Raw genomic sequence first — 27,900 nt, 5'->3', positions numbered from 1 at the left:
CAGTGTGGGGGGTGGGTAACAGCCAAGAGTGAGCAGGGTCGCACTTAGGAAAGAGCTGAGACAATTAGGGAACAATTTCCCAGCCATGCTATGACCCTAGCATCCCCAGGGAACTGCCTACGTCTTGGTGAGAGGATGCATCTTCTTGACCAAGGCAATTCCCCTCTGAGGAGTGGGATTTTTTTTTTCACCTGTTTAACTCAAAAGCTAAGCGAACAGCTGGGAGAAACACTCGCTGTGTGAAAGGGGCATCAAGGTTTCAGGGCAGGCTGGCTGCAGTCGCTGTTGGTAACCAGTCAGGAAAAGCGATTGCATTCACAGAGGAGTGGAGCAGTGCGCTGTATGCATAACCCAGGCTAGCGGCACTCTGTCTGCCTCTAGTGGCGACATCACTTATAGAGATTTATCATTTCTACAGCCTCGGAGCTGCAGGAGCCCATCCTTTAGCTCAGGCTATCAAAGCCCCTGCTTTATAGCTGCCCAGAGTCAGGGCGACTCACGGGTTCAAACCCTGCAGCGGAGCTATCGAGGATGTCACTGCAATGCATGCGATAGGTGAGACATGCTGGCTTTGTGGCTGTTACCAGGTGTGAAGCGCAACAGGGACAGAAATGGGTGATCGTTGCTGGTGGGTTGAACCTTCCATTTTCCAGTCACTAAGCAATGGTCACTGTTCCCCTTGGGCCTACGCCCAAGTTTCTAGGAAGCCAGCTCCAACGGAATGACTCAACACACAGGGTTGATACTCAGGTCACTTCTCAGTAAAAGCCAATCCAAACGGCTCTGGCTGTGGGGGGGACCTGGCATGTGAGGAGGAGGGACTGGGGGAGGATCCAGTTTGCAAGGATTTGCACCACTGGCATGCTGGGGTCATAAAGACCCAGACACCTGGCTAGGAGTTGCCTATTAATCAGGGTTTGCAGCTGTTCAAACCGGTTCTGGCTGTGCACAGGGCTCTGTCTGCAAACACCAAGCAGATTGTGTTGACAAATTCTAAGGATGATTAGGAAGGGGAGTGCTGGCTGGGAGGCAGCCAACAAGCCCTGAGAGCGCCTTAAGGGAGGTTCTAAAAGGGATCCTGCCAGGCTAAAAAAGCCACAGGTCTGATTTCAGAATTGAGCTAGGCATACAACTGCAGAGCCATGTGGGGAAGGCCCAGGCTGGGATGGCAGGATCAAGGGGCACAAGCAGAGGGGGGGTGCAAGGCTGGGATGGGGAGGGTGCAGGTTTGGATTGAGGAGTTCTGGGGGGCAGGGCTGGGATAGTGGGGGGCTGCAGGCTGGGGTTGAGGAGCACCGGCAGGCTCTGGGGGGCAGGGCTGGGATAGCAGGGGGCTGTGGGTTAGGATTGAGGGGCAGCAGCAGAGCTGGGGGCACAAGGCTGGGCTAGTGAGGGGGCTGCAGGTTAGGACTGATGGGCAGGAGCAGAGCTGGGGGTGCAGGCCTGGGATAGTAGGGGGCTGTGGGTTGAGGGGGGGCACTGGCCCAGCTGTGGGGGGGAATCTCACAGACATCCTCAGGCCCACCCAGGGCCTGGAGTTTCCTTTTCTGGGAGAACCCCCCGCCCTCCTCTTTACACTAAAGTGCTGATCAATGGTTTAACCCCCCCAGGTGAAATCCCCCTCTTTTGGAGTGAGATGGTTCAACCCAACCCTGCAGCTGCAGTTCCAGCTACGTGGTCAGTAGGTGGCGCCCTGGCGCTGGGCCGGGCATGAGGTAATGTGGTGGGAGTGGGGAGGGGGCAGCGAGGGCCCTCGAGACGCTACGCTCCTGGGAGCTCGCGCTGCGGCTCAGACTCCCCGGCTGCAAAAGCCAAGGAAGTTGTTTGGGGAGGGGGCAATAGGCCGGAGGGAAGGAAGCAACTGAGCCGTGCAATGGGGCGCCGCTTCCCGGCTTTGGAAAGGGGACGTCGCGCTGGGTGACGGCTTGCATGTCCCTGTCTGCGTCCGGGAAATCCCGGCCACCCGGATTCCTTTAAAACAAGGAGGCAGGAGAGCAACAGGGAGGTGGAGCTGCTGCTCATCCCGTGCAAAGGGGGGAGAAGGGGGGAGGAAAAAAACTAGAGCATGAAATTTCGAGAAGGGCTTGTTGCAGAGGGAAGCAGCAGCAGGAGGCGGAGGAGCTGCAACTGGTGTAACTAAAGCCCCCGCCTCCAAGAAACCCAGCGCGAGCTAATCCCCCTCCCGGGAGCCCCATTGCAGAGCAGCGCCCCGTGGCCGGGTCTTGGCGGATGGGTGCAATGGCTGGGCGCTGCAGGGGAGCTCCGGGGGGGCACGCTGCAGGGAGGGGGGAGTGAGGGCGAGCTGCATATCCCCCCCCCAAAAAAAAGCAGCCCGGAGACTCCCCCCGATTTGTTGAGGTCGCGGGCCGATGCGGCGCTGAGCCCCGTCCGGCGGAGCCATGCTGCTGGCCTCGGCCGTGGTGGTCTGGGAATGGCTCAACGAGCACGGCCGCTGGAGACCCTACAGCCCAGCCGTCAGCCACCACATCGAGGCGGTGATCCGGGCCGGGCCGCGGGCGGGCAGCGTGGTGCTGGGCCAGGCGGACCGGCGGCTGGCGCCCTACCTGCTGGACCTGCACTCTATGCACCAGTTCCGCCAGGATACCGGTGAGTGGGGGGCGCCCAGCGTGACCCGGATCGCCCTGCGCTGCCGGGAGTGGGGCGGGCCCGGCCCGGATCGGATCGCCCTGGGGAAGGGGAGCCCGGCCCGGAGTGTCTCGTCCCTGTCTCGGGGCGTTCTGTCTGTTTTCTGCCCTGGTCCATATCGCGCTGTATTGTCCGGATTGAGGGGCATTGGCAGAGCTGTGGCGGGAGTCCAGGGCTGGGATTGCAGGGACTGGCTGGGGGGATCGGGATTGGGGGGCACTGGTAGAGCTGGGAGGGGGGGTTCCCCAAAGCGAGGCAGGGTTGGTGCCTGTGTTTTATTCAGTCCCCGAGACGGGGAGGCTGGTGTTCCCAGCCCAGCTGCACCTGGGCTCCCCGCAGGGAGGCAGCCCCCGGTCTCGCAACGGGAAGGATGGGGGTGCGTGGGTGTTTCCGAGAACAGGAATATACCGAGGAAAGGCGGCTTGCCTGGGAATCCCTGGGCGCCTGTGAGCTCACACGGAGCTGGGGAATCCCCAGTGCATCCCGAGAGGAGGTTGCAGGTGGGGCAGGGTGTGGAGCAGTGCGAGCCCACCCTGGCACCGGGCTGTGGGTGGCCAGTGCACTTGGGAGGGGGTAGTGGAGCCAGGGTGGGAAGGGACTGGACCTGGCAGGGGTGGGGGAAAGAGGTGGCAGCATGGGGAGTGCCAGGGGCACAGAGGGGTTTGGCAGTGGGGAAAGTCAGAGCTGGAGAGGACCCCAGGCAGCTGGGATGGGGATACCCCTGACAGCACAGGGGCTCCCGGCTTTATGGCAGCCCCTCCCTGCTTTGTTATGAAGCGGGAAAGTGCTGCCTCTTGGCCGAAGCTGTGCCGCTTGAGAGGACCGCGCAGAATCCGGCTGTTGGCATAGGGAGGGGCGCCAGCTGGGGCTACTATGGGGCCACGATGGTTGGCTCCTCGGCTAGCGCCTCTGGCACTCTCAGCTTGGTGCCATGTGCGGCCCTGTAGTTGCAAGGGTATAAGCTGGCTTTGGGGGCAGCACGGGAGACATCAGTGGCCCTGGCCAGAAATGAGTGGTGGCATGTGCGTGGCCCGACGTGATGCTGGGGAAGATGGGCACCATGCCCCTAGCCCTGGATGTTCCCAAGCGGGATGGATCGTGATCTGGCTCCGCTCTTCCCATGGGTTCCTCTCCCCCATGGGGCACGGCTCAGCTCCCTCTCCTCATCCTTCCCGCTGGCCCTGTGTCTGCTCGGTTCAGGCTCCTCCAAAATCGCCCCACTCAGTGGGCTAGTCACCATGGAGACAGAGGCAAGTTGTCTGTCCAGGTTCATTGGGGACAGATTTTCCTCTGGAAACTGTCTGGAATAACACTCCCCCCCACACACACACACGCACACACACCATTACCAGTGATGGAAGGGCCAGGGATCCATTGTTCACAGTCTGTCCAGAAAGGTGACCGGGTGAGCCAGCACAGAGGAGTGGGAGGGAGGCGGTGACCCCCAGGGGGATGCCTGGGAGGGAGGCGGTGACCCAGGGTGCGGGCAGCCCTTCCGGATGGGGTGCTGGTTTTGCTCTTGGCGTGACACCCCTTCATAAGCTACAGGTGTCCGTGGCTGGGGGCTGTGGTCCGAAGGTGATTGTGCCTGTCCTCGGATCCCTTTTCATTTCCTGTGTGGCTGGGGAGGGTGCCACAGCCCTCCAGGTGAACTGCCCCTTGGGGGGCTGGTGCTCCTGGCACAGAAAGTTAAGCCCACCCTACCCCCAGCTCTGAGATCTCCCTTGGGGTGATAGGGGAGGGGCTCTCCATTTTTGTACAGGTCTGAGATCTGCAGACAGCAGGGCCCCCCATCTGCTTCGGTGGGATGGGGAGTCAGTTTCCAGTGGGGGCACCCCTACATACATGGGGCTCCCAGTGGGGACCCCCTCTTTCCCCAGGTTCCAGCTGAGAGGAAGGCGGGGGAGTAATAGTGAAACGGGCTCCGATGGAGGGAGGGGGGTGGGACGGTGGCGGCTAGAGGGGGCCCCGTCCCCCCCCAGCCCTGCCGCTGGGCTGAATGGGGAATTGTTCTGCCTCTGGCTGGCTTGTTCTGAATGTTGTTATTTTGGGTCATTAAGGGGCTCTGATGTGGTGGGTCATGACCCCAGCTGAGCCTTGAATAGCTATTGTCCCTTTTCTTCCTTTCTTGAATGGGAGGCTGGCTGCACGTCTCTGGCTAGGGGAGGGGAGGGGGGACTTTCCCACAGGATTGCTGCATGGCACTGGACCTGCCAGATGCTGAATGCCAACACTGGCTCCTTCCCCTTCTCATCTGGGATTATAATAAATTACAGATGCTGTTCGGGGCTTGGTTTCTCTCCCCACCCCTCCCTACACACAGCTCCCTTGGCAATTCCCCCTTTGTCCCCCACATGTCTCATTGTGTGGCCTTTCTCGATGGGAGAGAGTTAAAATATTTTTTACTGAAAACTCAGACTAATTGGCTGAGGATTTCTGTCAAGCTCGGAGTTCGAAAAATCAGGTGGGAAGCGGTCGAACTCCCTTCACCCGCCGTGTTAATGTGCACAATTAAAAAATCCTAGCGTGACCTCCCACGGAGATTTAATGAAGTGCTGGGGCTGTACCCCAAAATTGTAGCACTTTAACTATACACCGGTGCTTATGCTGTGATAGCTGTTGCCATTTGGGAAGAGGCAGAAGCTATACCAGTATAAACCGTGCTAGGGGTTGTACTGATATAAACGTTAAGGTAGAAGCTCACCAGAATAATGATAGTGGTACCAAACTGGTGTGTGGACCAGGTCTGAGACTTCCTTGTGCTTTACAGCATGCTTACGGGCATGTTACGGAGCACTGTATGTAATTAAAGTTAAACTCCAGATTATCCTTTCTTTGTTCACATGCTGAGCTGCAAAATTCAGCGTTTTCTAGTCTACTTCCACCATTGCGGTGTCCGGGTGCCTCACAATCTCTAATATTTAGCCACACGCACCCGTGTGTGTGTTTCTGCTTTACTGATGTGGAACTGAGGCCCAAAGAAACTAAAGGTCTTGCCTAAGAACTTGCAGGAGAACTGCCAGAGCAGGGAATTGACCTTCGGTGTCCTAAATTCCAGGCTGGTACCCTAACCTTTGTACTGTCCACCCTCGATGGGATTTCTAATGGGAATCTGTCATTAGTGTTGATTAATGTGGTTCTACTGCTGTGTTTGTTTTTTTAAAGTCTCTAGAAACTTTTTATTTTGGGGAACGCCCTATCCCACAAAGTGCAGGTCCAGCGGCTGCGCATTTGTTTGGCGCAGTAGTGACTGGATGAGGTGTAGCATATAAGGCTAAAGGTTAGTTTTTTCATGAGGAGTTTGGTCCTGCCATGTCGAAGTCAGTGGAGATTGTGCTGCTGACTTTGGTGGCGGTGGGCGCAAGAGGGGAAACACAACAGAGTGGTTATGTGCCACAGAAATCTCTCCCTTCGATCTCATGCTATCAGAATAAGTCCAGCAGGGTTTTAAAACTCGACACTGTCAGAGTTTGTGAGATTCACCAACTGAGCTGCGTTGGGTCAGAGAGGATCCAGACGGCACCCACGGAGTACTGGATCTGAGTGGTGTCTTCTTGTGTTCCATTGCCTAACATGGCTTGGCTTTGCAGGGGCTGTAGTCTCATGTGTATTGCCTTGTGACAGTTTTTTTTGCATCAGTGTCATAAAACGTTTCCTTTTAAAAACTAAGGAAATTCCCAAACGCACAATTGTGTGACGGCTACAAATGGAGGTTGGTTCTTAAAACGGGAAGATAAATTTTGTAGTAATTTTAACAACAAAACATCTGAAATTCAGGAATCGCCTAGATGAGGTTCCACAAACTAACTGGACTCTGCACTTTTACCAATGCCTGTCCTCTACCCATCCCCCACTCCTTTCTACCCCATCCTGCATCCGCATTCTCAATCTGCACCGCAAACCTTGAATTACCAAAAATATACAGCTTGCCATTGCACCGTGCCAGGGATGAAACGAGGTGCCGGGGCTCAGCCCAATTCTGGGGTGCCCACACACAAAGAACTAGAGCTCACTGGGACTCTCCCAATACTGGAGTCGCATGAATTTTGGGTTCTGATTCATGCTGGGAATACTATCAACTACCGTAACGTAGATACACTTCTACTCCTCTATTCCCACCGCTCCATGGAGCAGCAACTCACACATAGACTCTCCTTCCATTCAGCCACCTGTCAACAGAGAGAGACATCTCTGCTCTTACCCCTCCGCCTACAGCCCAGAAATAATGCTGCCCTGGATACCTGTGGCTTGGCTCTGCTACAAAATGTAGCCACCTCTGAATACAGTCCTCTGCGACTCGCATAGCTGGGCTGGGGCTGAGTGCTCTAGACGGTGTCACACTGCATTCAAGTCCAATTCAACGGATGTCATTGCTGCAAACAGCATTTGGAGATGGTTATGTTTGGGAGGAAATCAAAACCAAGGGGACAGAAAGCTCAGGCTGCCTGTTCTACTCTGTTGATTACAATACACCTTGTATCGGTGTACAATACACCTCCACATCAGCAGCAGATTCCAAAGAGAGGTGGGTAGGGAGGTGGGGTCAGAGTTAAGGCCGTTTGTGGAACCATGACTGTATATATTTTGTGTCTTTTACAGAGTTTAAAAAAAAATCATTGTTTGTAGCCCATAAAGGCCCCAGCTCCAATTGGGCCCCATGGTGGTGGGTGCTGCACAGACCCTCAGCTTGACTATGCTCCCAAGTTCCATTGGTCTCACATAAATTGGTTTAGTCAAACGAGTGCAACTTCTGAGAGGACTCGTGTACCAGCTTAATGCTGGGTATATTTGTTTAGCTTGTGCTTGTAAATCTACTGATGAGGGACAAACTACTACCAGATGGATTAAGGCCTGGTCTACACGTAAAATATTTGCTGGCATAGCTATGTTGATTAGGAGTGGGGAGGGGAGGGGGAATCACACCTCTAGTCAACATAATGGTGCTGGTAAAAGCACCAGTGTAGATGAAGTTACACTGGCCAAAAAAAAAAAAGTCCTTTTGCTGGTTTTGTTCAGAGAACACACACAAATTATACCAGCAGAGGAAATCTTGCTGGCATCAGCTGTGTCTCCAGTAGGAGGGTTTGCCAGGATCGCTATACCTGCAAACGCTTTCCTTTGTAACAGTGAGGCTAATGAATGGTTTGAACAATTTAGAAAGGCTCATGGTGGATTCTCCATCACTGGTCATTAAAAGTTCTGCTCTGGGAATTGTTTCGGGGCAGGTCTCTGGGCTGTTAGACAGGAGGTCAGACAAGATGATCGCAATGATCCTTTCTGGTCTTGGAATCTATGAATCTAGTGGAGACGAGGCCTGATGGACGAGAGTCCACAAGCACAGTTGTGCTAATAAATAAACTGGTATAAAATCAGCCTTTCCCCTTAAGCTGATGCGACTTTGTTTGAAGTGCAAGAAATAGTCTTTGCCCCTAAGAACTTAAGTCCAGATCCCTAAAGGTACTTAGGTGCTTAATTTCCATTAATTTCAATTATAGTTTAAGGCAGTGGCTCTCAACCTTTCCAGATAACTTTGTACTCCTTTCAGGAGTCTGATTTTTCGTGCGTACCCCCAAGCTACATACACCTCACTTAAAAACTACTTGCTTACAAAATCAGACATAAAAATACAAAAGTGTCACAGCACGCTAATACTGAAAAATTGCTGATGTACTCATTTTTACCATATATAAAAAAAAAACCAATTGGAATATAAATATCATACTTACATTTCAGTGTAGAGTATATAGAGCAGTATAAACACATCATTGTCGGTATGAAATTTTAGTTTGTACTGATTTTGCTAGTGCTTTTTATGTCGCCTGTTGTAAAACTAGGCAAATATCTAGATGAGTTGATGTACCCCCTGGAAGACCTCTGCGTACTGCCAGGGGTACACGTACCTCTGGTTGAGAACCATTGGTCTAAGGCTGTGGCATCTTGCTTTGGGCTGGTTATGTCTTGTACCCCCATCCTCTCCCATGGAGGCTGTGGGCCCCTGGCTCGTAACACCTGTCCCTTCCCAGGGATGTCCTTGGGGAGTAGGGTATGGGCAATGTGTGTAGCCTGGCTACCACAGGCTTTTATCATCTCTCTGTTTCTCCCTGCTCTCCCCAGGCACCATCCGCCCGGTGCGGCGCAGTTACTATGACCCCTCCTCGGCGCCGGGCAAGGGCGTGGTGTGGGAGTGGGAGAACGACAGCGGCTCGTGGACGCCCTATGACATGGAGGTGGGCATCACCATCCAGCACGCCTACGAGAAGCAGCACCCCTGGATCGACCTCACCTCCATCGGCTTCTGCTACGTCATTGACTTCAGCACCATGGGCCAGATCAACCGGCAGACCCAACGCAAGCGCCGCATCCGCCGCCGCCTCGACCTGGTCTACCCGCTGGTCACCGGCACCCTGCCCAAGTCCCAGTCATGGCCGGCCAGCCCCGGCGTTTCCAGCTCACCCCCCACCCCACCCTGCACTTGCCCCCAGTGCCTTCTGGTCATGAGTGTCAAGGCGGCGGTTACGGCTGGGGCCAATGGCGGGACTGGCACCGCAGTCCCCCAGCAGCAGCAGCGTAAAGCCTCCGCTCAATCGGGCGGCCCTAAGCCTCCCGTTCCAGCACCTGGGCTCAAGCCCCCGGATGGCATGGCCACCACGCGTGTCCCACTGAAGACCCTGGCGTCCCAAGTGGGCCGGAGGCAGGCGGCCAGCACGCCGGCCCTGAGCTCGGCCAGCTCTGCCACAAGTCCACCTGCCGCCAATGGGAAGGTCTCACGTGCCAGCCTCAACACTCTCAACCGCACCCACTTGCAGCGCCTGGCCATCGCCCAGTCCCGTGTGCTGATTGCCTCCGGGTGAGTGAGCGAGCGAGCAAAGTTCCCCCGGGGTTCTTACTAATCAGCCTGGGTCCAGGGTACCCACATCACCCTGCCCTCCAATAGCTGGCACTAATCGGCCTCTTAGCCAAGGGTCAGTGAAGTGGGCTATGGAGGTTGTTGGCAGGACTGTGCATGGGGGTGGGGGGAAACTTGCCCTGGTGTAACCTGTTCAGTCCCCACTCTGGGAATGAGCTCCAAGGGCTGCTCCGCTGACCCTTTCAGCTGTGTTCAGTTAACATCCATTGAAAGGAGAGCCTGCGTTGGGGCCCCGCTGTTTGCTTCTGGTGCCTTGCACCCCTGGCCTTGTTCGTGGGCATCTGTGCTGCCACTATAGCATGGGTCTGTCTGTCATGGGTACCCGTCTGGCATCGTGCACCCGCTGCTTCGATCTCGCGCTGTGTCTGTACTTTCATAGAACATTAGGGTTGGAAGAGACCTCAGGAGGTCATCTAGTCCAATCCCCTTTCATTTTGGTGTTGCTGTTGTTTTGCTTTAAAGGCCTTCGGCAGTCAAGACACCAAGCTGGCATGGGACAGGAGGCCAAGTGTTGTCGTAGATCAAAATCTGGGTAGGAGTCAGAAAGCAAAAAGTAGGGTCTAATCGTCAGTTCTCATCCCAGCAGAAGGTGAACAGAGGGATTTAATTTCCATACTAGATCCTGTGGTATTTTATATATTTATTAGTGATCTGGAAAGGAGGGTGGACAGGAAAATGTGCAGAAGACACAAAGGTATTTAGGTTAGTTAGGACCAGAGAGGCTTTCCGAGGAGCTTCAGAGAGACCCAAACAAGCCTGCGGAATGGGAAACATGATGATAAATGAAGTTGTGTCAATAAATGCAGTGTAATGCACACTGGAGGGGAAAATTTAAACCACTTGTGCACTGTACATTAATCGCATCAGCTCAGGAATAAGTTGTCATTCTAGTTAGCTCAGTGGAGACCTCTGCTCAGTGTGCAGCTATGGTCAGAAAAGCAAAAAAGCTGTTAGGATGCTCAAGGAATGGGATGGAGAATAACACAGAGACTTTTGTGGTACCAATACATCAGTCAGTGGGGTGGCTTTGCCTGGATGCCATTGACAGCACAGGTCACCCCGTCTCCAGAAGGATGTTGTAGAATTAGAGGGGTTCAGAGAAGGGCGGTGTGAATGGCTAGGGCCTGAAAAAAAAACTTCTATGAAGAGAGATTGCAAAAGATTGGGATTGTTACCTTAAAGAGGAGCTGTGTAAGAGGGGACGTGATGGAAATATGTAAAATATTGAGTGATCTAGAGAAGGGAGATCGGGAGCTGCTGTTCTCCCTGTCTCATAACATAAGAACAAGGGAGAGTCAGTGAAATGGAGAGGGGGAGAATTCATAATTGATTAAAGGAAATACTTTGCCACACATTTTGTCATTAGCCAGTGGAACTCACTGCCACAGGATGTTGTTGAGGCCATCGACCTAGCAAGGTTCAAAAAGAAACTGGACATTTTCACCATTAACAAGAATGTCCAGAGTGATAACAGTCAGTGCTAACAAAGGTAGCAGGGATATTAAACCTCCCACTGTAGGGGTTAAGCCAGCCTCTAGTAGAGACCAGGATGACACCTACTGTGGGGGGAGATTATACCATGTCTGCTCCTATGAGGCTCTTGTAGCTTCTTCTGCAGCATCTGGTGCCAACCACTGTCAGAGACAGGAGATTGGGCTAGCTGGTTCTGGGGTCTGATCCAGATTGGCAGTTTCCTTGCGAGTCCCAGCCCAAGTGTGCAGGGCGTGTTTACGCCGGGTGACTGGGGTCTAGACCACGTCAGCCAGTCCCAGCGTTTCAGCCATTAAGACCTGGGAGTTTCGTTAACAACTGGCCTGGGTATTCCACAGTGTCTGTGTTTTAACTGCTGTAGGTGGAGGAAACCCCAAGGTCCAGATCCCAGCTGGTGTAAATCAGCTATAGTTCCAGTGGAGTCAGTGGGCCAGGTCCCCAGCTGGGCTCAATGGGCCATCGCTCCAGAATCTTTGTGGTGGCTATTTGTCACCTCCAAAACTGTACAGCACAAACCTCCAGGGTGGTGGAAAGTCCCTAAGGAAGAAATAAAGCCCCCTGTGACTGTAGCCCACACCACAGCCCTTGTCTATCCCCCTCTTCCCATCCCAGCCCCTCTCTTTCCCCCTCGACAAATACCAGAGACCTCTTTAACCATAAAATGGGGGAGGCCCCACAATCCCCTTTTGAATCTTAATGAAGCTATGGGACATTCTTTCACTCGGCCCTGCAGGGGGAGGGGGGGCGCTATCAAAAGGCCTATAGAAAGCTTTTCATGCTGTTGCCTGATGAGGAAAACATCTCGCCCCCCTCCCCAGAAATCCCTTTCTTGGCCATTTAATTAGCGTGGTTCTCGCCCTTTGTCTGGCTTTGCCATCGGCCTTCTGTCGCCGTTCGCCCGGGCCTGTGACCCCTCCGGGAAACTTTCCCATGATAGGGAGCGGGAGGAAAGGGCCACGGGAACAAAAGGGGCTATGAATGGTTCGAAGACTCAGGGAGGGTTTCTAAAGACTGAGAGAAAAGGGACGCGGGGAGGAGGGGCGCGGGGGGTGGGAGGGCATGTCTCTAGATTAGAGGATTCTCTGGCTAGGCCTTGGTCTGTCGCTACGGCAACTGTTGTCCGGCTAGGAAGGTGCCTGGTTCTGGCTCGCCCTCCTCTGTTGCTGTGATGCCGCCCCCATGAATGAAATCGATCTCCCTGCTTCCCCCCGCCCTAAGCCATGTCAAAAGTCCAGCCAGGAAATGGCACATTCTGACTCGGCCGGGCGCGCCGGTGCCCTGGCATTGTGCCATCCGACCCCTGTGTCTCGCCGGGGAGCTGTCTCTCATTCCGCAGCCTTGCGCCGCCGTTGGTCCCTTCCAAGGCTGCAGAATAGGACGCGGGCCTCCCCCTGTGCAAAATGTGGGGGGCTGTTTTGCCATCGTTGCCCCCTAGAAGCCCCACTTCTTCTCCTCACCCTCCAATGCCACTTAGCCCTTCAGAGGCATAAGCATTGATGGAGAAAGTGGGCAAAGCAGGCCTCGCTGGGACACTAGCAAGAAGCGCAGGGCGTGGAGGGGAGAGAGAGGGACACCCGTTGTGGGCTCAGCTGACCCCACTGGCAATGAGCAGTACATGGCCAGCCAGCCGTCTGCGACGGTGCCTATGTCTGTAATTTCCTGGTCTCAGCCTGGTTGGCAGCAAACGCTGGACACGAGAGTGGGTGGTGTAGTGGGGCCTCTGCCCCCTGGGTTCTGCCTTGTGCCCAGAGCACCCCTCAGTGGTATATTTCCCCGAGTCTTGTTGCGTCGTCTTTTCCTCTCCGTCATTCCCTCTCAGGTGGTGCAGTCGTTAGGCTCGGTGTTGGCCCAAGGACTTGTGATATTCAGTCCCGGCGCCGAGGTCCGGGCCAGAACAGCACTGCCGCCCCGAGAGCTTGGTTGCGGTTCCAGGTCTGATAGATGGCAGCCCCGCCAGCCCTAGAAATGATCTCTTGAATGAGTAGGAGATGGGCGTATCAAAATCCCATTGCCCGGATTACCACGGTGCTCCTGCTGTGTCAGTCCTGGCGGAAGAGCTAGCCCCGGAAAACAGGGCTGTGCACCATCTGGGTGTAACTGGAGCTTTCTGCTGCTGTCAGGCTGCCACGGACACGTCTGAAGTGCATGGGTGGGTGGAGCAGTGGCCTGAGGTGATTTTTAGGGCCAGGTACAGAGCTTAGAAAGATGCTGGAGGGTCAGTGCAGTTGTCATCAGGACAAGGACATTTTTGGGGCAAGGCCTTGTGGGGACTAGAGATCTCTAGCCTCTGTCTCACATTCCCCTCAGCTTGGCGTTGTCTCTGGTGGCTTTATTTCCAGATCAAGTGATGAGTGTCTCTCCCACCCCTCCAACTCTATGTTCCTACCCAGGTTGGGTGCACACCCTGGCTCACGTATGCACATGCCGGCCCCTGCCAGACCAGGTTGGCTCACAAGGTGTGTGAACTGCAGGATGTTAGCCGGAGGTGAAACCTGCTGGTCTGGTTGGGTCACGTGAACAATAACAGTTCCCATCCCCTGCAAGGTGCAGCCTGGAGAGGAGAGGACAGGTGGCTGCGGGCCGACTGGTGGGAGCTGGGTGCAAGGCATCCTGGGAAAGGGAATGTGCCACCTGCCCTTGCTGTGCCAGCCCCCTTCTCCAGTGGGGGGGGGTGTCTTGTGAACTTGGGGGCCCAGCCACATTTGCTCCCTGGTTTGCTGAGCCCCTTGTGTGGAGTCATTCTGGCTGGCGGTCCTCGGATCGCTCAGCCTACCCCAGCCCCAGACCATGTCCCCTGCTTTTGGGGTTCTCCGCTGTCCATTGACGTTCCTGCTCCCTCTGTTTGGAGGGCTCCTGTGAGCTCCTCGCTGGCCCGTGGTGGGGGATGGTGGCCTGAGACAGGGGAGCCTCTGGGAACCGGTGGTCCATGCATTGCACCAATCAGTGGGGCAGGGGCTTTCTCCAGGGGCACGAACCCACAGTGAATTCTGACCCCCCAATTCCTTCCCCTCAGGGTCCCCACCGTCCCAGTGAAGAACCTCAACGGCTCAAGCCCTGTTAACCCCGCGCTGGCAGGTGAGGGAGCCAACCGGTTGGGCCAGCCTAGCGTGACTGAGCAATAAAGACCTCTGGGGGCAGGGGGGCAGACCCACACTTCTGGGGCTGGTGTGGGCTGTGGGTTTTGGGCAGCACCTGTGTAGAAGGGGATGGGGGGCTACTGTACAAGCCTGTACCCCAGAGGAATGGAGGCAGAGAGTGATATTGGCCCCTTGGTTGTAAGGGGTGGGTGGGGAGGGTCCCTGTTCTAGGTAGGGGATGGAGAGCACCATTGGTGGGCATATGTGCTTCATATGGCAGCAGGAGAGGGGTCTCATAGGCCGCTGTTTAGGAGCGAGTGGGGTTGGGGTGTCTGCTTCATGAGGGTGCTGGGGTGTGGGGGATTCACGGGGTGGGTCTGGGTCTGTTAGAGGCAGAGTGAGGCTTCGGGCCGCTGGCCAGAAGGGCTTGTGGGGGGTGCCTGGGGTTCATCGGAGCTGGCTTCTCAGGGCCTTTCCCCATCTCTCTCCGCCAGGGATCACAGGGATCCTCATGAGTGCGGCAGGGCTGCCCGTGTGCCTCACCCGTCCCCCCAAGCTGGTGCTGCACCCCCCACCCGTCAGCAAGAGCGAGATCAAATCCATCCCGGGTGTGGCCAACACCTGCCGCAAGACCACCAAAAAGCAGGCCAAGAAAGGTGAGCGCGAGCCCTTACCCAGAGCCTCTGGGCGTCCGCACGTCCCTTGCGGGAGACCCTTCCTGTCCCCATGTCCTGCCAATCTCCCCATCAGGGGAAGCCCTTCCCATCTGGTGCCATTCACCCCAGCCTCACTGCACAGCTTCCCCTCCCCACAGGGCTCTGTCCCCACCCATCCTTCCCTGCCCCACGGCGCCCCTTTCCTAGAGTGCCTCATGTCTCCACAGACGCGTTCAGGGCAGTGTAACTCTTGCTCCAATGTGCCGGTTCTCTTCCTCCCTGCCCCAGGTAAAACCCCGGAGGAGGTGCTGAAGAAATACCTGCAGAAGGTGCGTCATCCTCCGGATGAGGTGAGAGCAGGTTGCCGTCTGTCACGGCGTAGGGTGTGTCTGTCTTGGGCTAGGTCTTCACTGCCAAAATCTCTGTAGTTCTGCAGTGCATTAGCAATCTGGCTGTACAATCCTGGAGAAGACAAGGCACAGGTAGATTTGACCTCAGTGTAGCTGGTCAAAGTCGATCACTCACTCTCACTCTCACACACCACACCACACGGCCCCCCCCAGTGTGACCTCCGCCAGCTACAGCGAGATCAGAGCCACGTCTACACCAGGCTCGTACAGCGCGCTGGAGCTGTCCCGGGTTGGTTATCATGCCATGCAAACACCCCCTTTTGGGTGAGTTGTGAGGAAAGGTTGCTCACGCTGTATGTGAGGTGTAGGGGGTTGCATGCTGTGTGCACGTTGTCTGGGTGGGTGTAAGCACATGGCAGAGTTGCACTCGGGGTGTTGCGTAGCTGCTTGCTTCTGGCTGTCGGTGTGTCTTCAGGAAGGGGATCCTCGTGCTGGCAAATAGGACTAGGCTGATATCACTGGAGCCCACATCTGCCTGTCCTTCCGCAGAGCAAGGCCAGCTCTGGCTTCCCCCGCCAGTGGGCCCTGACCCTACCCTGGTGACGGGGCTCTGATTCCTGGTTAGCCTCGCCTCCCCTCTGAGCCTGCGTGGTGGTTGTTCTTGCCCAGTGGGGCCTGAGCTGAGACATGCACTCCCCTCCCCCCCAACTTGGCTTATATACATTGGCCTGCATGCTCAATCACTCCGAGCCTGGCCTGGATTCAGACCAGGTCCGTGTCTCTGTCTGACTCGATTTCTCCTCTCTCTGCCTCCTCCTCCTCTGCCCCCCCAAGGACTGCACCATCTGCATGGAGCGCCTCTCCACCCCGTCTGGCTACAAGGGGCCCCAGCCAGTTGTCAAGCCTGACCTAGTGGGGAAGCTGTCCAAGTGTGGCCATATCTACCACCTCCACTGCCTGGTCGCCATGTACAACAACGGCAACAAGGTGCGTGGTGGGCTCTGGGAGAGGTGGGCGTGTGCTTAGTCAGCTGCCACTAGGGGGCCCCAGCGAGGACTGGGTCCTAACATAGAACGGAGGTTGTACGTGGGGTTGGATGCTGAGCCAATCAGATTGCTTGCCTGGGGCTGAATCCTTCCGCTTGATAGGTTGTAAGAGCCCAGGGTTCTCTCTGCCATTTCTCCTGGTGTCTCCCATTGGCTCTGTGGGACAGGAGGGCTTTGCTTAGTCACTTTGCAGTGAGCGCTGATTGACCCTTCCCGAATGCTTGGCTGTCTCTGAAAACATCAGCGAGTTGAGTAGAAACCATTCTCATATCTGGCCATCCCTGCCCCAGAAGGCCTCTTTCATTCTCTTCCTTTAAAGCGTCAGTGAATTTTACACAGCTTTCCCACCATTTTATCCTGTTTCATTAAGACACATGTCCGTGCTGCAAAGGTTATCTGGTTTGCTGCCCTTCATGTGCTGGGCGTGAGGCAGTAGTTAGCGATACAGATGGGGAGTCATGAGACTGTCGCTGATGTGCAGATATGGTTGGAAAATGTCCCCTCACCTGCTGGAGGATTTTTGAGTTTTCGGCAAAAAAAATCTAAAGCTAGAATATCTTGGCTACAATCAAAATATTTCCATTTGGAAAGTAAACTGTGGTGCCTCCTGGGAGTTACTTCGTGGGTGCCTTACGATGGCATTCTCCTCTACTGGCCAGGCCACCTGGTTGGACTATGTCTCTCCTGTTGCATCATGGTCTCCTTGTCTTGGTGAGGGGAGGCGGTTGCATCAGGACTGGTGTATAGCCACAATGCATCATGGGAGTTGAAGTCCAGCTGAGGAGCCCAGCCCATAGAAGAGAATTGGAGCATAAGACAGCTGAAATTCAACTCAAATAAGGTCCCTGCTCTGTTCCTCAGTTTCCCCTTCTGTACTACAGAAGGTATTGTGAGTAGAGCTGGGTGAATCATTGAAATTTTTTTGGTTTGCTGACTGTTCTGAAAAATAAAATTTAAAAAAATGGTTTGGGTCAAGCTGAATTTGAAATTTTTTGCCACATCAAAACCGTTTGTTTTGGGTTGAATGAAATGTTTTAGCAACCCAAAACGTTTTGTTTCTGTGCATTTTTAAAGGTCTAGAGCTGTGGTACTCAACCAGGGGTTCACGTATCCCTGGGGGTTTGCAGAGGTCTTCCAAGGGGTACATCAAATCATCTAGAGATTTGCCTAGTTTTACAACAGGCTACATAAAAAGCACCAGTGAAGTCAGTACAAACTAAACTTTCATACAGTGACTTGTTTATACTGCTCCTTATACTGTACACTGAATTGTAAGTACAGTATTTATATCCCAATTGATTTATTGTATAATTAAAGGTAAAGATGAAAGTCAGCAATTTGTCAGTAATAGTGTGCTGGGACACTTTTGTATTTTTATGTCTGATTTTGTAAGCAAGTATTTTTTAAGTGAGGTGAAACCTGGGGGTACATAAGACAAGTCAGCCTCCAGAAAGGGGTACAGTAGTCTGGAAAGGTTGAGAACCACTGATCTAGAGTCACAAAATGGCTGAAGAAGGAAGCATTGGTGCCACCTCCCTTAAAAGCTTTTCCCCAGGAGTTAGGACCCTCCCCTGGATTGTGGGAGACATGGATTCAATTCCCCTCCCTCCCCACTGCCTGATCGAAAAAAGATTTGAAGTTGGGTCTCTCACATTGCAGAAGAGTGTCCTAATGGGCACTGGGGCAGGTTGGTGTCTCTCTCTCTCTCTCTCCCCTTGAAAACAATTCACGCAGATGACCATTGATCAATGCGTGTTGGGAAGAAGATGCGTTCAATGTATTCTAGGGAAGGTTGAAGTTTTTCTGATGAAAAATGGCTTTTCAAACCATTCAAATTTTTGTTTGGTTTGAAATTTTCTGGGGAATCAAAAATTTTTTGCTTCATTTTTATTTCCATTTTTGGGTTTTGTCCCCCCACTGAGAAAAGGGAGGGAAAGGCGTGAGGAAGAAACATGAAACTCAGAACGAAACTTTTTGGTTTTAAATTAAATGGGGGAGAAAAGGAAATTGTTTACTCAAAATGGCTGAAAAAATTCCATAAACGTTTTTGAAAGAAACAAAGAACGTTTCATTCTCAATCAGTTTATGGGAAAAACCATTTTTGATCATATACTACTTCCTAATCAAGATGTGGGGGGAGTGTGTGTGGTTCAGTAGAGGGGTGTGCGTGGCGATTGGAGGAATGTCAGCCTGACAACAGTAAAAGTGAAGGATTTGATTTGGTTTCTTTCTCTCCTTTCTTCCTTCCTTGCTCTTGTTCTCAGGATGGGAGCTTGCAGTGTCCAACCTGCAAAACTATATATGGGGTGAAGACTGGGACTCAGCCCCCAGGGAAGATGGAATATCACCTCATCCCTCACTCGCTGCCTGGGCACCCTGACTGTAAAACCATTCGGATCATCTACAACATCCCGCCGGGGGTCCAGGTGAGACCCCAGCCCTACAGGAGGGAGGGGGTGTGTGTGACGCTTCCCAGAGTTACCTGGGGTCGGGAGGCACTTTGCTACCACCTGCCCTTAGTGTGAGAAAACCTTGTCTGTGCCAACCAGGGGTCAGCTCCCTGCCTCCACAGGCAACACACACAATCCTTGCTAGGCCTCACCGCCCCCCCGGCACTCAATGGCGTAGCGATAGGCACACTCCAGCCTTGAACCCTCTGAGCATCTCCCTGAAGCATCCAGCCCCTGCTCCGCTAGACACTCACAAAATTCACAGATTCGCTGCTCCCAGTTTACCAGATCATAGAATCATAGAATATCAGGGTTGGAAGGGACCTCAGGAGGTCATCTAGTCCAACGCCCTGCTCAAAGCAGGACCAACCCCCAGACATCTCCGGTCATGGCTCCGTGAAACACACAGCACTGAGACAAGTGTGTCGTGAAAACAAGCCAAAGTTTATTTAACAAGGCATAAGAACGGTCATCCTGGGTCTGACCAATGGTCCATCTAGCCCAGTATCCTGTCTTCCAACAGTGGCCAATGCCAGGTGCCCCAGAGGGAATGAACAGAACAGGTAATCATCAAGTGATCCGTCCCCTGTCGTCCATTCCCAGCTTCTGGCAAACAGAGGCTACAGACACTATCCCTACCAATCCTGGCTAATTGCCATTGATAGATCTATCCTCCATGAATTTATCTAGTTCTTTTTTGAACCCTGTTATAGTCTTGGCCTTCAGAACATCCTCTAGCAAAGAGTTCCACAGGTTGACTTTGCGTTGTGTGAAGAAATACTTCCTTTTTGTTTGTTTTTAAACCTGCTGCCTATTAATTTCATTGGGTGATCCCCAGTTCTTGTGTTATGAGAAGGAGTAAATAACACTTACTTCCTTTCTCCACACCAGAAATGATTTTATAGACCTCCATCATATCACCCCTTAGTTGTCTCTTTTCCAAGCTGAAAAGTCTGTCTTGTTAATCTCACCTCATATGGAAACTGTTCCATGCCCCTAATCATTTTTGTTGCCCTTTTCTGTACCTTTTCCAATTCCAATATAGGCACGGAGATTCAAATGAAAGCAAGTAGAAATTTTGGAAACAAAAGGTTACATCTAAAGTAAAATCATAACATGTGTTCGATAACCTCGACTGAGTCAGCTAACGCTCCCCCCCAAAGCCCTGCCAGTGTTTTTCAGCCAGGCCTGGCTGTGATCCTTTTCCCATGAGGCAAGTCACGCTTGTGTCCTCAGTAAAGAACGCTGGGGGTACCTCTGACACCCCCCCCCCCCCCCCCGGCAGATATACCCTGACAATCTGTCATCGGTACTTGTAAACAGGATCCCTTGAATATTTCCTTACTTGATTAGCATCTTGGCTATGTATGCAAATAGATCTGTATTGTGAAGCAGACAACAGACAGTGCTCAGACAGGGAGGTAAGCCCAGCCTGGAATGGTCTGAGGCACGTCACCTGTTTACCCACTGTGACGGGTTCCCCCCGGGGCGCCACCTGGAACTTAGGTACCACTGAGCCCTCTGACCCCCCAGCCGGGGCTCCCTCTCACACTGCCGCTGTGACAAGCGGCAGACCCGCTCCCGGTCCTACACTTCCTCCAGCATTCACACAAGTAGGGACACACCCAGCTGCAGTTACATGCAGGCTATCTGACCAGCCACCGCATGAACCAACAATAGAGAGGCTACAGCCAAAATAACCACCAGCTTCCCAGCCTAGGAACAACCCCAGAGGAGTATAAACCCGAAATTATACCATCTTCCACTGTAAGCTCATAGCGTCCCCCCTCCCTCAATGTGGAGAGGAAATGCAACAGCCCCTGAGCTAAGATTCCCAAACACTCACTCCAAGCTTACTAGTTTAGATTAAAACATAAAATAAGTTTATTAATGACAAAAGATAGATTGTAAGTTGTTATAAGTGGCAGCAGTGGCGTAGCCAGGATCTAAGAGCAGGGGGAGCAAACATAAAAATGACCCCCCCTCGGCTCCTCCTCTGGCCACGCCCCCCTTGGCTCCTCCTCCAGCCGCTCCACGTCTCCCCTTGGCTGGCTCCTCCGGCTGTGCCGCGCCCCCCTCTCTCCCCCATTGGCTGCCGGCCGCCATGCTGCGCCCCCCCTTGCTCCTCTGGCCACGGCTCCGGGCCGCCTTGCTGCACCTTGTACAAAATGCATCATAATTATGTCCTTCTTATATCAGCATATCACTGTGAGGAATATGGGGTGCAATGTCACACCCGCCTTAACTCTCATATCTTGATTACATCATTTTCAGTATAGATACATAACCCCTTAAATAGTATCTGTACGTATGTGTCACGGCGATCGTGATGACCAGTGGGCTGCTGGCGCTCTGTAGAGACCTCATATGCCACCCTTTGGTGAATTATTATGCAGCTATCCAACTCGGGGATCCCTATAAAACCCTATGCACCCCCTGTGCCCACTGGCCTCAGGAGATCCCTGGATCACAGCGGATGGGTGTGGGGGGCGCCTCTCGTGAGAGCAGTTGCTGTATTGACGCGTGCGGCTGCCTTGGTGCAGCCATGGCGAGATCTCTGCGATGACTCCATACCCCAAGGGATGTCTCTGGTTGTGACCCGGTTCCTGGAGGGGACGACTGCGCTGGCGCAGCAGCTGTCTTGTGCTTGGTGATGGCGCGTGCGCTAGAACCAGCCGTGTTTGGAAGCGCCGCCAGCCGGGAAGGCTGAGTGGGGAGCTTGGGGGAATGTCTCTGCAGGGCCCCGGCCCCCTTGCTGGGCACCCTCCTCTCCCCGCAGGGGGCTTGTAGCCGACCCAGCAGTGGGTGACGGGGGCACTGGAGGGTCCTGCAGTGGTGTAGCCCTGCAGCTGGGGGTGCTGTGATGACTCAAGATTAAACAGCTCTTATGCACCCTCTCAAGATCCCAAAGGATGCCATTTCTCTCTCTCCCTCTGCACAGGGACCAGAGCACCCGAACCCCGGGAAAAGCTTCACAGCCCGCGGATTCCCTCGACACTGTTACCTCCCGGACAGCGAGAAGGGCCGAAAGGTGAGGGGTGTCCTGCCAGTGTTCCCTCTAATTTTTCCCACCCATGTGCGGAATGAATTTTGTTACGTGTGTCAATAGGGAGCCGATGTGTGACCCATCACCTTCATATTGATGCACATAACAAAATTCGTGGGTGTGGGGCCAAGGGGTTCGGAGTGTGGGAGGGGACTCCGGGCTGGGGCAGACGGCTGGGGGTGCAGGCTCTGGAGTGGGGCTGGGGATAAGGGGCTTAGGGCTGGGGCAGAGGGTTGGGGTGGGGGTGAGTGCTCTGGGGTGGGGCCAGGGATGAAGGGTTTGGGGTGCAGGCTGCCCCAGGGCTACAGCGGGGAGAGAAGACTTCCCCCAGCTCTTTCTCTTTCTCCCCACAGCAGCACCTGGGCTGGGAGGGTGGCGGGGGAGAGGTGCCTCTCTCCACCACGGAAGCCCCAGGGCTGGGCTGGGTTGGGGCCAGGGGAGGGGCACCTCTGCCCCCCGGGCTGCAGCAGGTCCAGGGCTGGGGGAGAGGCATCTCTCCCCGCCGCAGCCCTGAGTGCCACACGGTGCTTAATAGGCTGCTGTGCGGCCATGCAGCTTAGAGGGAACTTAGGCCCTGGCCTGTCTCCCCCAAACCCCGGACATTCGGGCTGGGGGGCGAGGGGGGCTCTGCCTTCAGTCGATGGTTCATTAGAGCAGCGTGGGGTGGGGTGAGTTTTATCCGAGGGAGCAGCTGGTTTGGGGAGGGACAATAGCTGAAGGGAGAGCCACCCCCCCCCCCCCCAACATCCCAGATAGAAACTGTTCTCCAGACCCGGAGCAGGGACAGAGCACCCCTGCAGAGTGGGGCTATCGTCCTGTGGGGCTGAGAGAAGGGGCTGCCATAGGACAGGCTGCCCCCTCCTTGCTGGAGAGCCGAAGAGGGAGGGAAATCTGCAGGAGATGCAGGGTTTCTGGACTAGCCCGGGGGTCTTTGGATGATGATGGGGATCATAGCCTGGCATGTGCGTCCCTGACACAAGCTCCTCTTAGGAGATGAGCTTTCAGCCCTGGGATGTACCACCTCCTTTCACTTGGTCTCCTGCAAAAGACCTAAGATGCCAGGAGCCCACCATTTCAGCGACCTCTCTAATGGACGATCGAGGCCTTTTCAGAGGCTGTGGGTTCATGCCAGACAAAGCCCCCATATACTCCACAGCGAGCTAAATCCAGCAGCGCTCTGTGCACAAGAGACCAGATAGAAAGTCAGTTGCAGACCATTTAAAAACAACCCCCAAAATCGAACCATGGAGGGTTTTTTTTTTTTATTGAATTTTGATATGGAAATAAACTCAGATTTGTTTTGTGCTGCTTCAAAATTTGCTGATAACATGTTGCCGCATTTTGTCTGGCAAACTCAGTGCCTTGCAAAATCTGTCATGTGAGGTATCTGGAGGTTTTGGTTGGGGGGCCAGGTTGGTGGTGTTGGGGATAAGCGCATCAGCTGGATGATCAGCTGTGAAACAGTTAACCGCGTTATCATGTTATCAGTCATCATTATGTTTCAGAGTTAACAACACAATGGGATGAACCACGCCACTCGCTCTTGGGAGAGGCTGTGTGCAGACTCCAGCCTGTCTTGGGGTGGGCTCTCAGCTGCTTCTGTATTAACCCTTTCCCTCCTGCGCTCCCCCAGGTGCTGAAGCTGCTGCTGGTGGCCTGGGACCGCCGCCTGATCTTCGCCATCGGTACCTCCAGCACCACAGGCGAGTCGGACACGGTGATCTGGAACGAGATCCACCACAAGACAGAGTTTGGCTCTAACCTCACGGGCCACGGCTACCCCGACGCCAACTACCTGGACAATGTGCTGGCCGAGCTGGCGGTGCAGGGCATCACGGAGGAGAGCACGGCCCAGGAGAAGGACTGAGAACAGGGGGAGGGGAGGAGATGGCATTCCTTTGTGGTGGGAGCAGCACCCCACACTCACCTCCTCCTCCCTGCCCCGGTGCCTGCACCCTCCTCCTCCCGCTGCTGTGACGCTCAGAGGGCACCAGTCGCACCATTGAGACGTGTGGCTTGGGGTTGGAGCAGAGGAGGAGGCCTCGTCAATGGGCATATCTGTGGGGCTGGTCTCCCAACATGGGCGCCGCCCCTCACCCAAGGTTACGTTAATCTTGTTGCACTGGACTGGGAAGGGAGGGGGGATTGAACCGCTAAACCCTGTGAAAATGAACTGCCTCTTAGGGCACTACCCAGCGGGAAGTGCTCCCGTCCCATAAGGCAGCTCCGGCACCGCATGGGCGCCGCTGCAAAGGCCTGTGGGAATGCCAAGGATTCAAACCAGTCGTAGTCTTGCCCGGTTAGGAGACTGGTTGGTTGTGTGTTGTCATGTCACTGCTGCTTTCATGTTGTGGGCTCAGTGTGAGTTGGAAATGTGCTGTTTGCAGGTCTGGTACCCCCCGTCCCAACCCACCTCACCCTCCCAGGCCTGCCTCCCCGATCCCACCCCACATCAGGTCAGAGCCAGGCCTGCTGCCTGCTCGGATGTGAGCCTTGGGGGAAATGAGGTGGAAATCCCGTCTCCTTGATATGTTCCAAACTGGGTCAGGACCAGAACTAGCTGGGTACGAGTCTCCTGGCACCGGTTGGTGGGCTGGAGCAGAACCAGTTCGGCCGCCATGTGAACGTACTAGAGCAGGGGACGGGAATCCGTGCTGGACGGATCAGAACCAGGCCCGGTCTTCTCCGGGTCCCTCGTCCCCTCCCACTCTCCCTAATCCATTCTCACCTGGGTCAGAACTAGTCCAGCTGGCTCAGCCTTGTCCAGTGGCGTGTGGGAGAGAGAAATCCTCCAGTACTGGCTCGGAACCACGTCTGGTTCTTCCTGTCTCAGTGAGTGTCGTTTACTGCAGCCCCGTCCAGAACTGTGTGAGCTGATCTCCTTGTACCTGTGAAGGAACCGTGCCCCAGGGATGGCTCTGTCTGGTCAGACCTGGTGGGGGTGAGTTGAGTTATGAGGGGAGGTCCAATTCTCCCCCCTCTCCCCCCATAAGATGGGTTCTTTGAACTGTTTGTATGGGGGAGTCCCCCGGATACTGATCTGAATTTATATACCTCATGTTTTGGGGGTTTGTCGTATATATGTACATATATCTCTCATGTCACGCTTGAAGATGACGTTGGCGCTAGGACGCTTAAAGGAAATGGTACTTAAGTTAGACCTGGAGGCCAAGTCCGCTGCCACTGGCCATTCACCACGGCATGGGGGCGAGGGAAGCTGGGTGGCCATCTTGAAACAGAGGCGCCCAGTCAGGCTTGGCCACATTTCAAAATGGCCACTGCACGCCCCTCAGGAAGGTGGGGAAAGGGCACAAATACACACACTCCCATTAGTGTGACTCTGCGCTGTTCGGGGGGGGGGGGGAAGAGTTCTGAGTCGTCCCATGCTGAGATCCATAGTCTCCTCTGGCTGGCAGCAATGAGAGGCCTTGGAAACACGCCTGTCCTGGGGTTAGCCCCCATGTTGGGGAAACAGGAGCCCAGTAAAATCTATAAAGCATCCATAACCCTGATTGGCCCCTGTGGTGCTGCCACCTAGTGGCCTCTTTCCAGCTAGTGAGTGAGGTGGGTCCCATGGGCTATGCCCCAGGTCCCATCCCTGTTGTGAGCTGGGGGAGGTGGCTCCCAACTGGGATCTGACCCTCTCCTGTCTAGTTGCTTAGGTCTTTGGCTCCTTGGGCTTTCCTGGCTTGAGGATTTTCCCCTTGCAGCCCTTGTGAAGTCCCTGTGGGGCAGATGCAGAGGAGATGGGGGCAGGTGATGTGGCTGGGTGGGGGCAGGTGAGGCAGGAATGGGGAGGGATAGGAGTTGCGATTGGCTGCAGATGGGGTTCACTGGAGCAGGCAGAGGAGGAGGGGAAACCCAGAGGCTTCACAAGGCCTGTTCACACTGCCCTGTAGAGTTCAGAGCAGCCCCCTCGCTGGGATGCCTGAGGAGCTGATCCTGTCCCAGACTGCCTGGAAACCCCCTTCATTGCCACAGCAACCCCTCCCTTCGTGAGGGGCTGAGATCATCCTGTCCTGAGCCCCTTTTGTCCCCAGGGTGCCAGTGCCCCAAGACCCCCCCCTTTTCTGTATTTCCCAAGCACTCACTAATGATGGGGGGTGGGGTAATCCTACCCCCAAACTAGAACTGGGGGAAATTTTTCATCCAAAACATTTTTCAGTGAAAAATCCAGAAATCAAAATGTTTTGTGTCCACTTTGCTGGGTTGTTTTAGGCAAAAGGGGGGGAAAAAAAACACTAACAAATGAAACATTTTGATTTTTTTTACAAGGCAAACAATGCTTTTTTGCTTCAAAATCGCTTTCTTTTTTTTTTTTTTTTTTTTACAAATGTTTAAAATGCTCTAAACTTGAAATAACCTTTTTTTCTTTGAGTTGCCAAAATTTTTTGGTTTCTAAATTATTATTTTTGGGAGGGGGAACCACCAGCAAACTGAAAATCCTGTTAATCGCACAGATCTCCCCCTAGCCTTGAGATTCCCTGCTCTAGCCTCCCCACCCTCCTCTATCCCCCCCCCCCGTCTATCTCAGCTCCCTCCCCAGTCCCATATTCTGTCCCCTCCCAATATATCTGGGTGCTCAGCCTACCCCCCCAATCCTATATTCCCCCTCCTAGCCAGTAAGATCGTCACACATTACCCACCCCCTACTTGTGCCCTTCTACCCCGCCTTGCTAGCAAGGTGCGGCCTCCAGTCTGACTTGGTTTCTAGGATAGGGGAAGAGGTTTGGAAGGGGTCTCCTACAGGCCCCTGGGATTGTTCTTCCCAGGGAGGGGCGGGGATTGATCTCCCTCCCCTCCCCCCCAGTTGTGCTTTTGTTTAATTTCTAACTGTGGTTTTATACTTTCTCCAGAAGGATCTGGGTGGGGCAGGGAGGCGGGGCCATGGGAAGGGTCATCCCTCCCCTGTCTTTGTGTGTCCTCGTGGCGTTGGATGCGGGGTGTGCGGCTGGGGTGGGGCAGTGTCCTGCTGTATATTGTGTTCTGTTTGTGAACGGTGCACTGTGCCCGTCTCTCTGGTGTGTTGCCCGCCCGTGTAGGCTGGATGTGCCAATTTAATAAACGGAGAACTCTCCCACCAGGCGGGAGGGCATTTGCTGTCTGAGTCACCGGGGCCTGTCCGGGTGTCTTTTGTTATCCATTTGTGGCAAGTGGTCATGCGAGAGCCCCTTCTTTCCAGGGGGACGGTCGACCCAGGGCCAAGAGGGAGTTACGGCGTCTGATTCTCATTCACCAGCAGGAGTCGGTCACATAAGAGAGATTCCCTCGCCCACCTGCTCTCGCTAATAATCTGGGACCAGCATGGCTGCCACAACGCTGCCAACGATCTTTACGTATCAGTGAGTTGAGTAGAAACGGTTCTTTGCATTGGTCTGTCCGAGCAGGCCCTGCCCCCCTCACTTGCCAGAGACTATGTCCCCTCTGAGCCGGGAGTGTTTAATTCCCTCTACCCCAAAGATGCTCGGGTTTTCTCCCCTCCTCCATCTGCCTCAAAGCCCCTTTAATGCCCCCTGGCAGCTGTTTAAATGCAGGACTGAGCTCCGCAAGTGGTAGAACAGGGTGGGTTATACTAGGAGTGACCCCAAAAATCCCAGGGCTGTTTCCCTAGGGAAGAGCAGGGCCAATCTATTGAAAAAACTCTCTTGATCTAGGAATCTGTCCACCCCCTCCCCCCAGACACATGCTGGATTTCATAGACTACAACACACTATGTACATTTTTTTTTAAACAATCTTTTTTTAATGCATTGTCCCCTGTGCCATTAACTGCTGGCTGAAATAAAAGAGAAAAGCTGCATCTTTCTAATCTCTTGTAGTAACCTGCCGGAGGTTACGGAGAGACGGTAATGGCTGACTCCGGATACTGGATTCCTTTTCTATATCCCGTTCCTAGGAGGCCATCTGTCCTGAATGGCACGTGAGCCGACCGTGCGCGCTCAGACAAGGCTAAGGGGGGAGGATTGGGGGCATTTTCAATAGAACACAACCTAGAACCATTTTTGTTCTTGCTTTTATGGGTGCCCCCTGGAAGCACGCTGGAAAAACGTCCTATGGATGGACAAAGGCCGCTCCTCTCCTCGTGTCTCACGATGGTTGTCCAAGAGCAGGGTCGTTGGCTTTCATGGGGGTTTGCGCTGCCTCCCTGGGTGCTGAGGAGGTCTGTCCATCCATTACTATCCCCCTCTCCCGCAGGGTGAACATCAGCCTGGCTTTCCAGCTGGGGAACGTG

General features: G+C 54.2%; 1 protein-coding gene across 7 annotated transcripts; it reads left to right on the top strand.

Moving 5' to 3' along the window:
- The first annotated feature begins 948 nt into the window (after positions 1 to 948).
- On the top strand, positions 949 to 26,780 carry DTX4 (deltex E3 ubiquitin ligase 4). 7 transcript variants are annotated; one of them, XM_065591284.1, is made up of 11 exons: positions 949 to 1,101; positions 1,611 to 1,677; positions 8,761 to 9,493; positions 13,384 to 13,500; positions 14,058 to 14,119; positions 14,616 to 14,777; positions 15,066 to 15,127; positions 15,962 to 16,114; positions 18,438 to 18,599; positions 21,565 to 21,654; positions 23,303 to 26,780. In XM_065591284.1, the coding sequence occupies exons 3-11, from the start codon at positions 8,868 to 8,870 to the stop codon at positions 23,534 to 23,536; spliced, it is 1,668 nt and encodes a 555-aa protein (XP_065447356.1). In that variant the 5' UTR covers positions 949 to 1,101; positions 1,611 to 1,677; positions 8,761 to 8,867; the 3' UTR covers positions 23,537 to 26,780. The 7 variants fall into 7 exon arrangements, with proteins under 7 accessions (XP_065447356.1, XP_065447355.1, XP_065447357.1 ...); XM_065591283.1 differs by having other exon boundaries at positions 1,611 to 1,715; XM_065591285.1 differs by lacking the exon at positions 949 to 1,101 and having other exon boundaries at positions 1,513 to 1,677.
- The last annotated feature ends 1,120 nt before the right edge of the window (positions 26,781 to 27,900 follow it).

The sequence above is a fragment of the Chrysemys picta genome, chromosome 4 (genome assembly GCF_011386835.1).
Source record: "Chrysemys picta bellii isolate R12L10 chromosome 4, ASM1138683v2, whole genome shotgun sequence".
NCBI lineage: Eukaryota > Metazoa > Chordata > Testudines > Emydidae > Chrysemys > Chrysemys picta.
Note: the sequence above shows the minus strand (reverse complement) of the source record. Positions and strands in the feature narration are given on the sequence as shown.

What these genes read in the sequence shown, in the direction of transcription:
- DTX4 (XM_065591280.1), top strand. Translation starts at nt 2,400, where the DNA reads ATGCTGCTGGCCTCGGCCGTGGTGGTCTGGGAATGGCTCAACGAGCAC. An exon ending in CCAGTTCCGCCAGGATACCG is followed by an intron (nt 2,608 to 8,760) that starts GTGAGTGGGGGG and finishes TGCTCTCCCCAG; the next exon opens with GCACCATCCGCCCGGTGCGG. An exon ending in AGACCAGGTTGGCTCACAAG is followed by an intron (nt 13,501 to 14,057) that starts GTGTGTGAACTG and finishes CCTTCCCCTCAG; the next exon opens with GGTCCCCACCGTCCCAGTGA.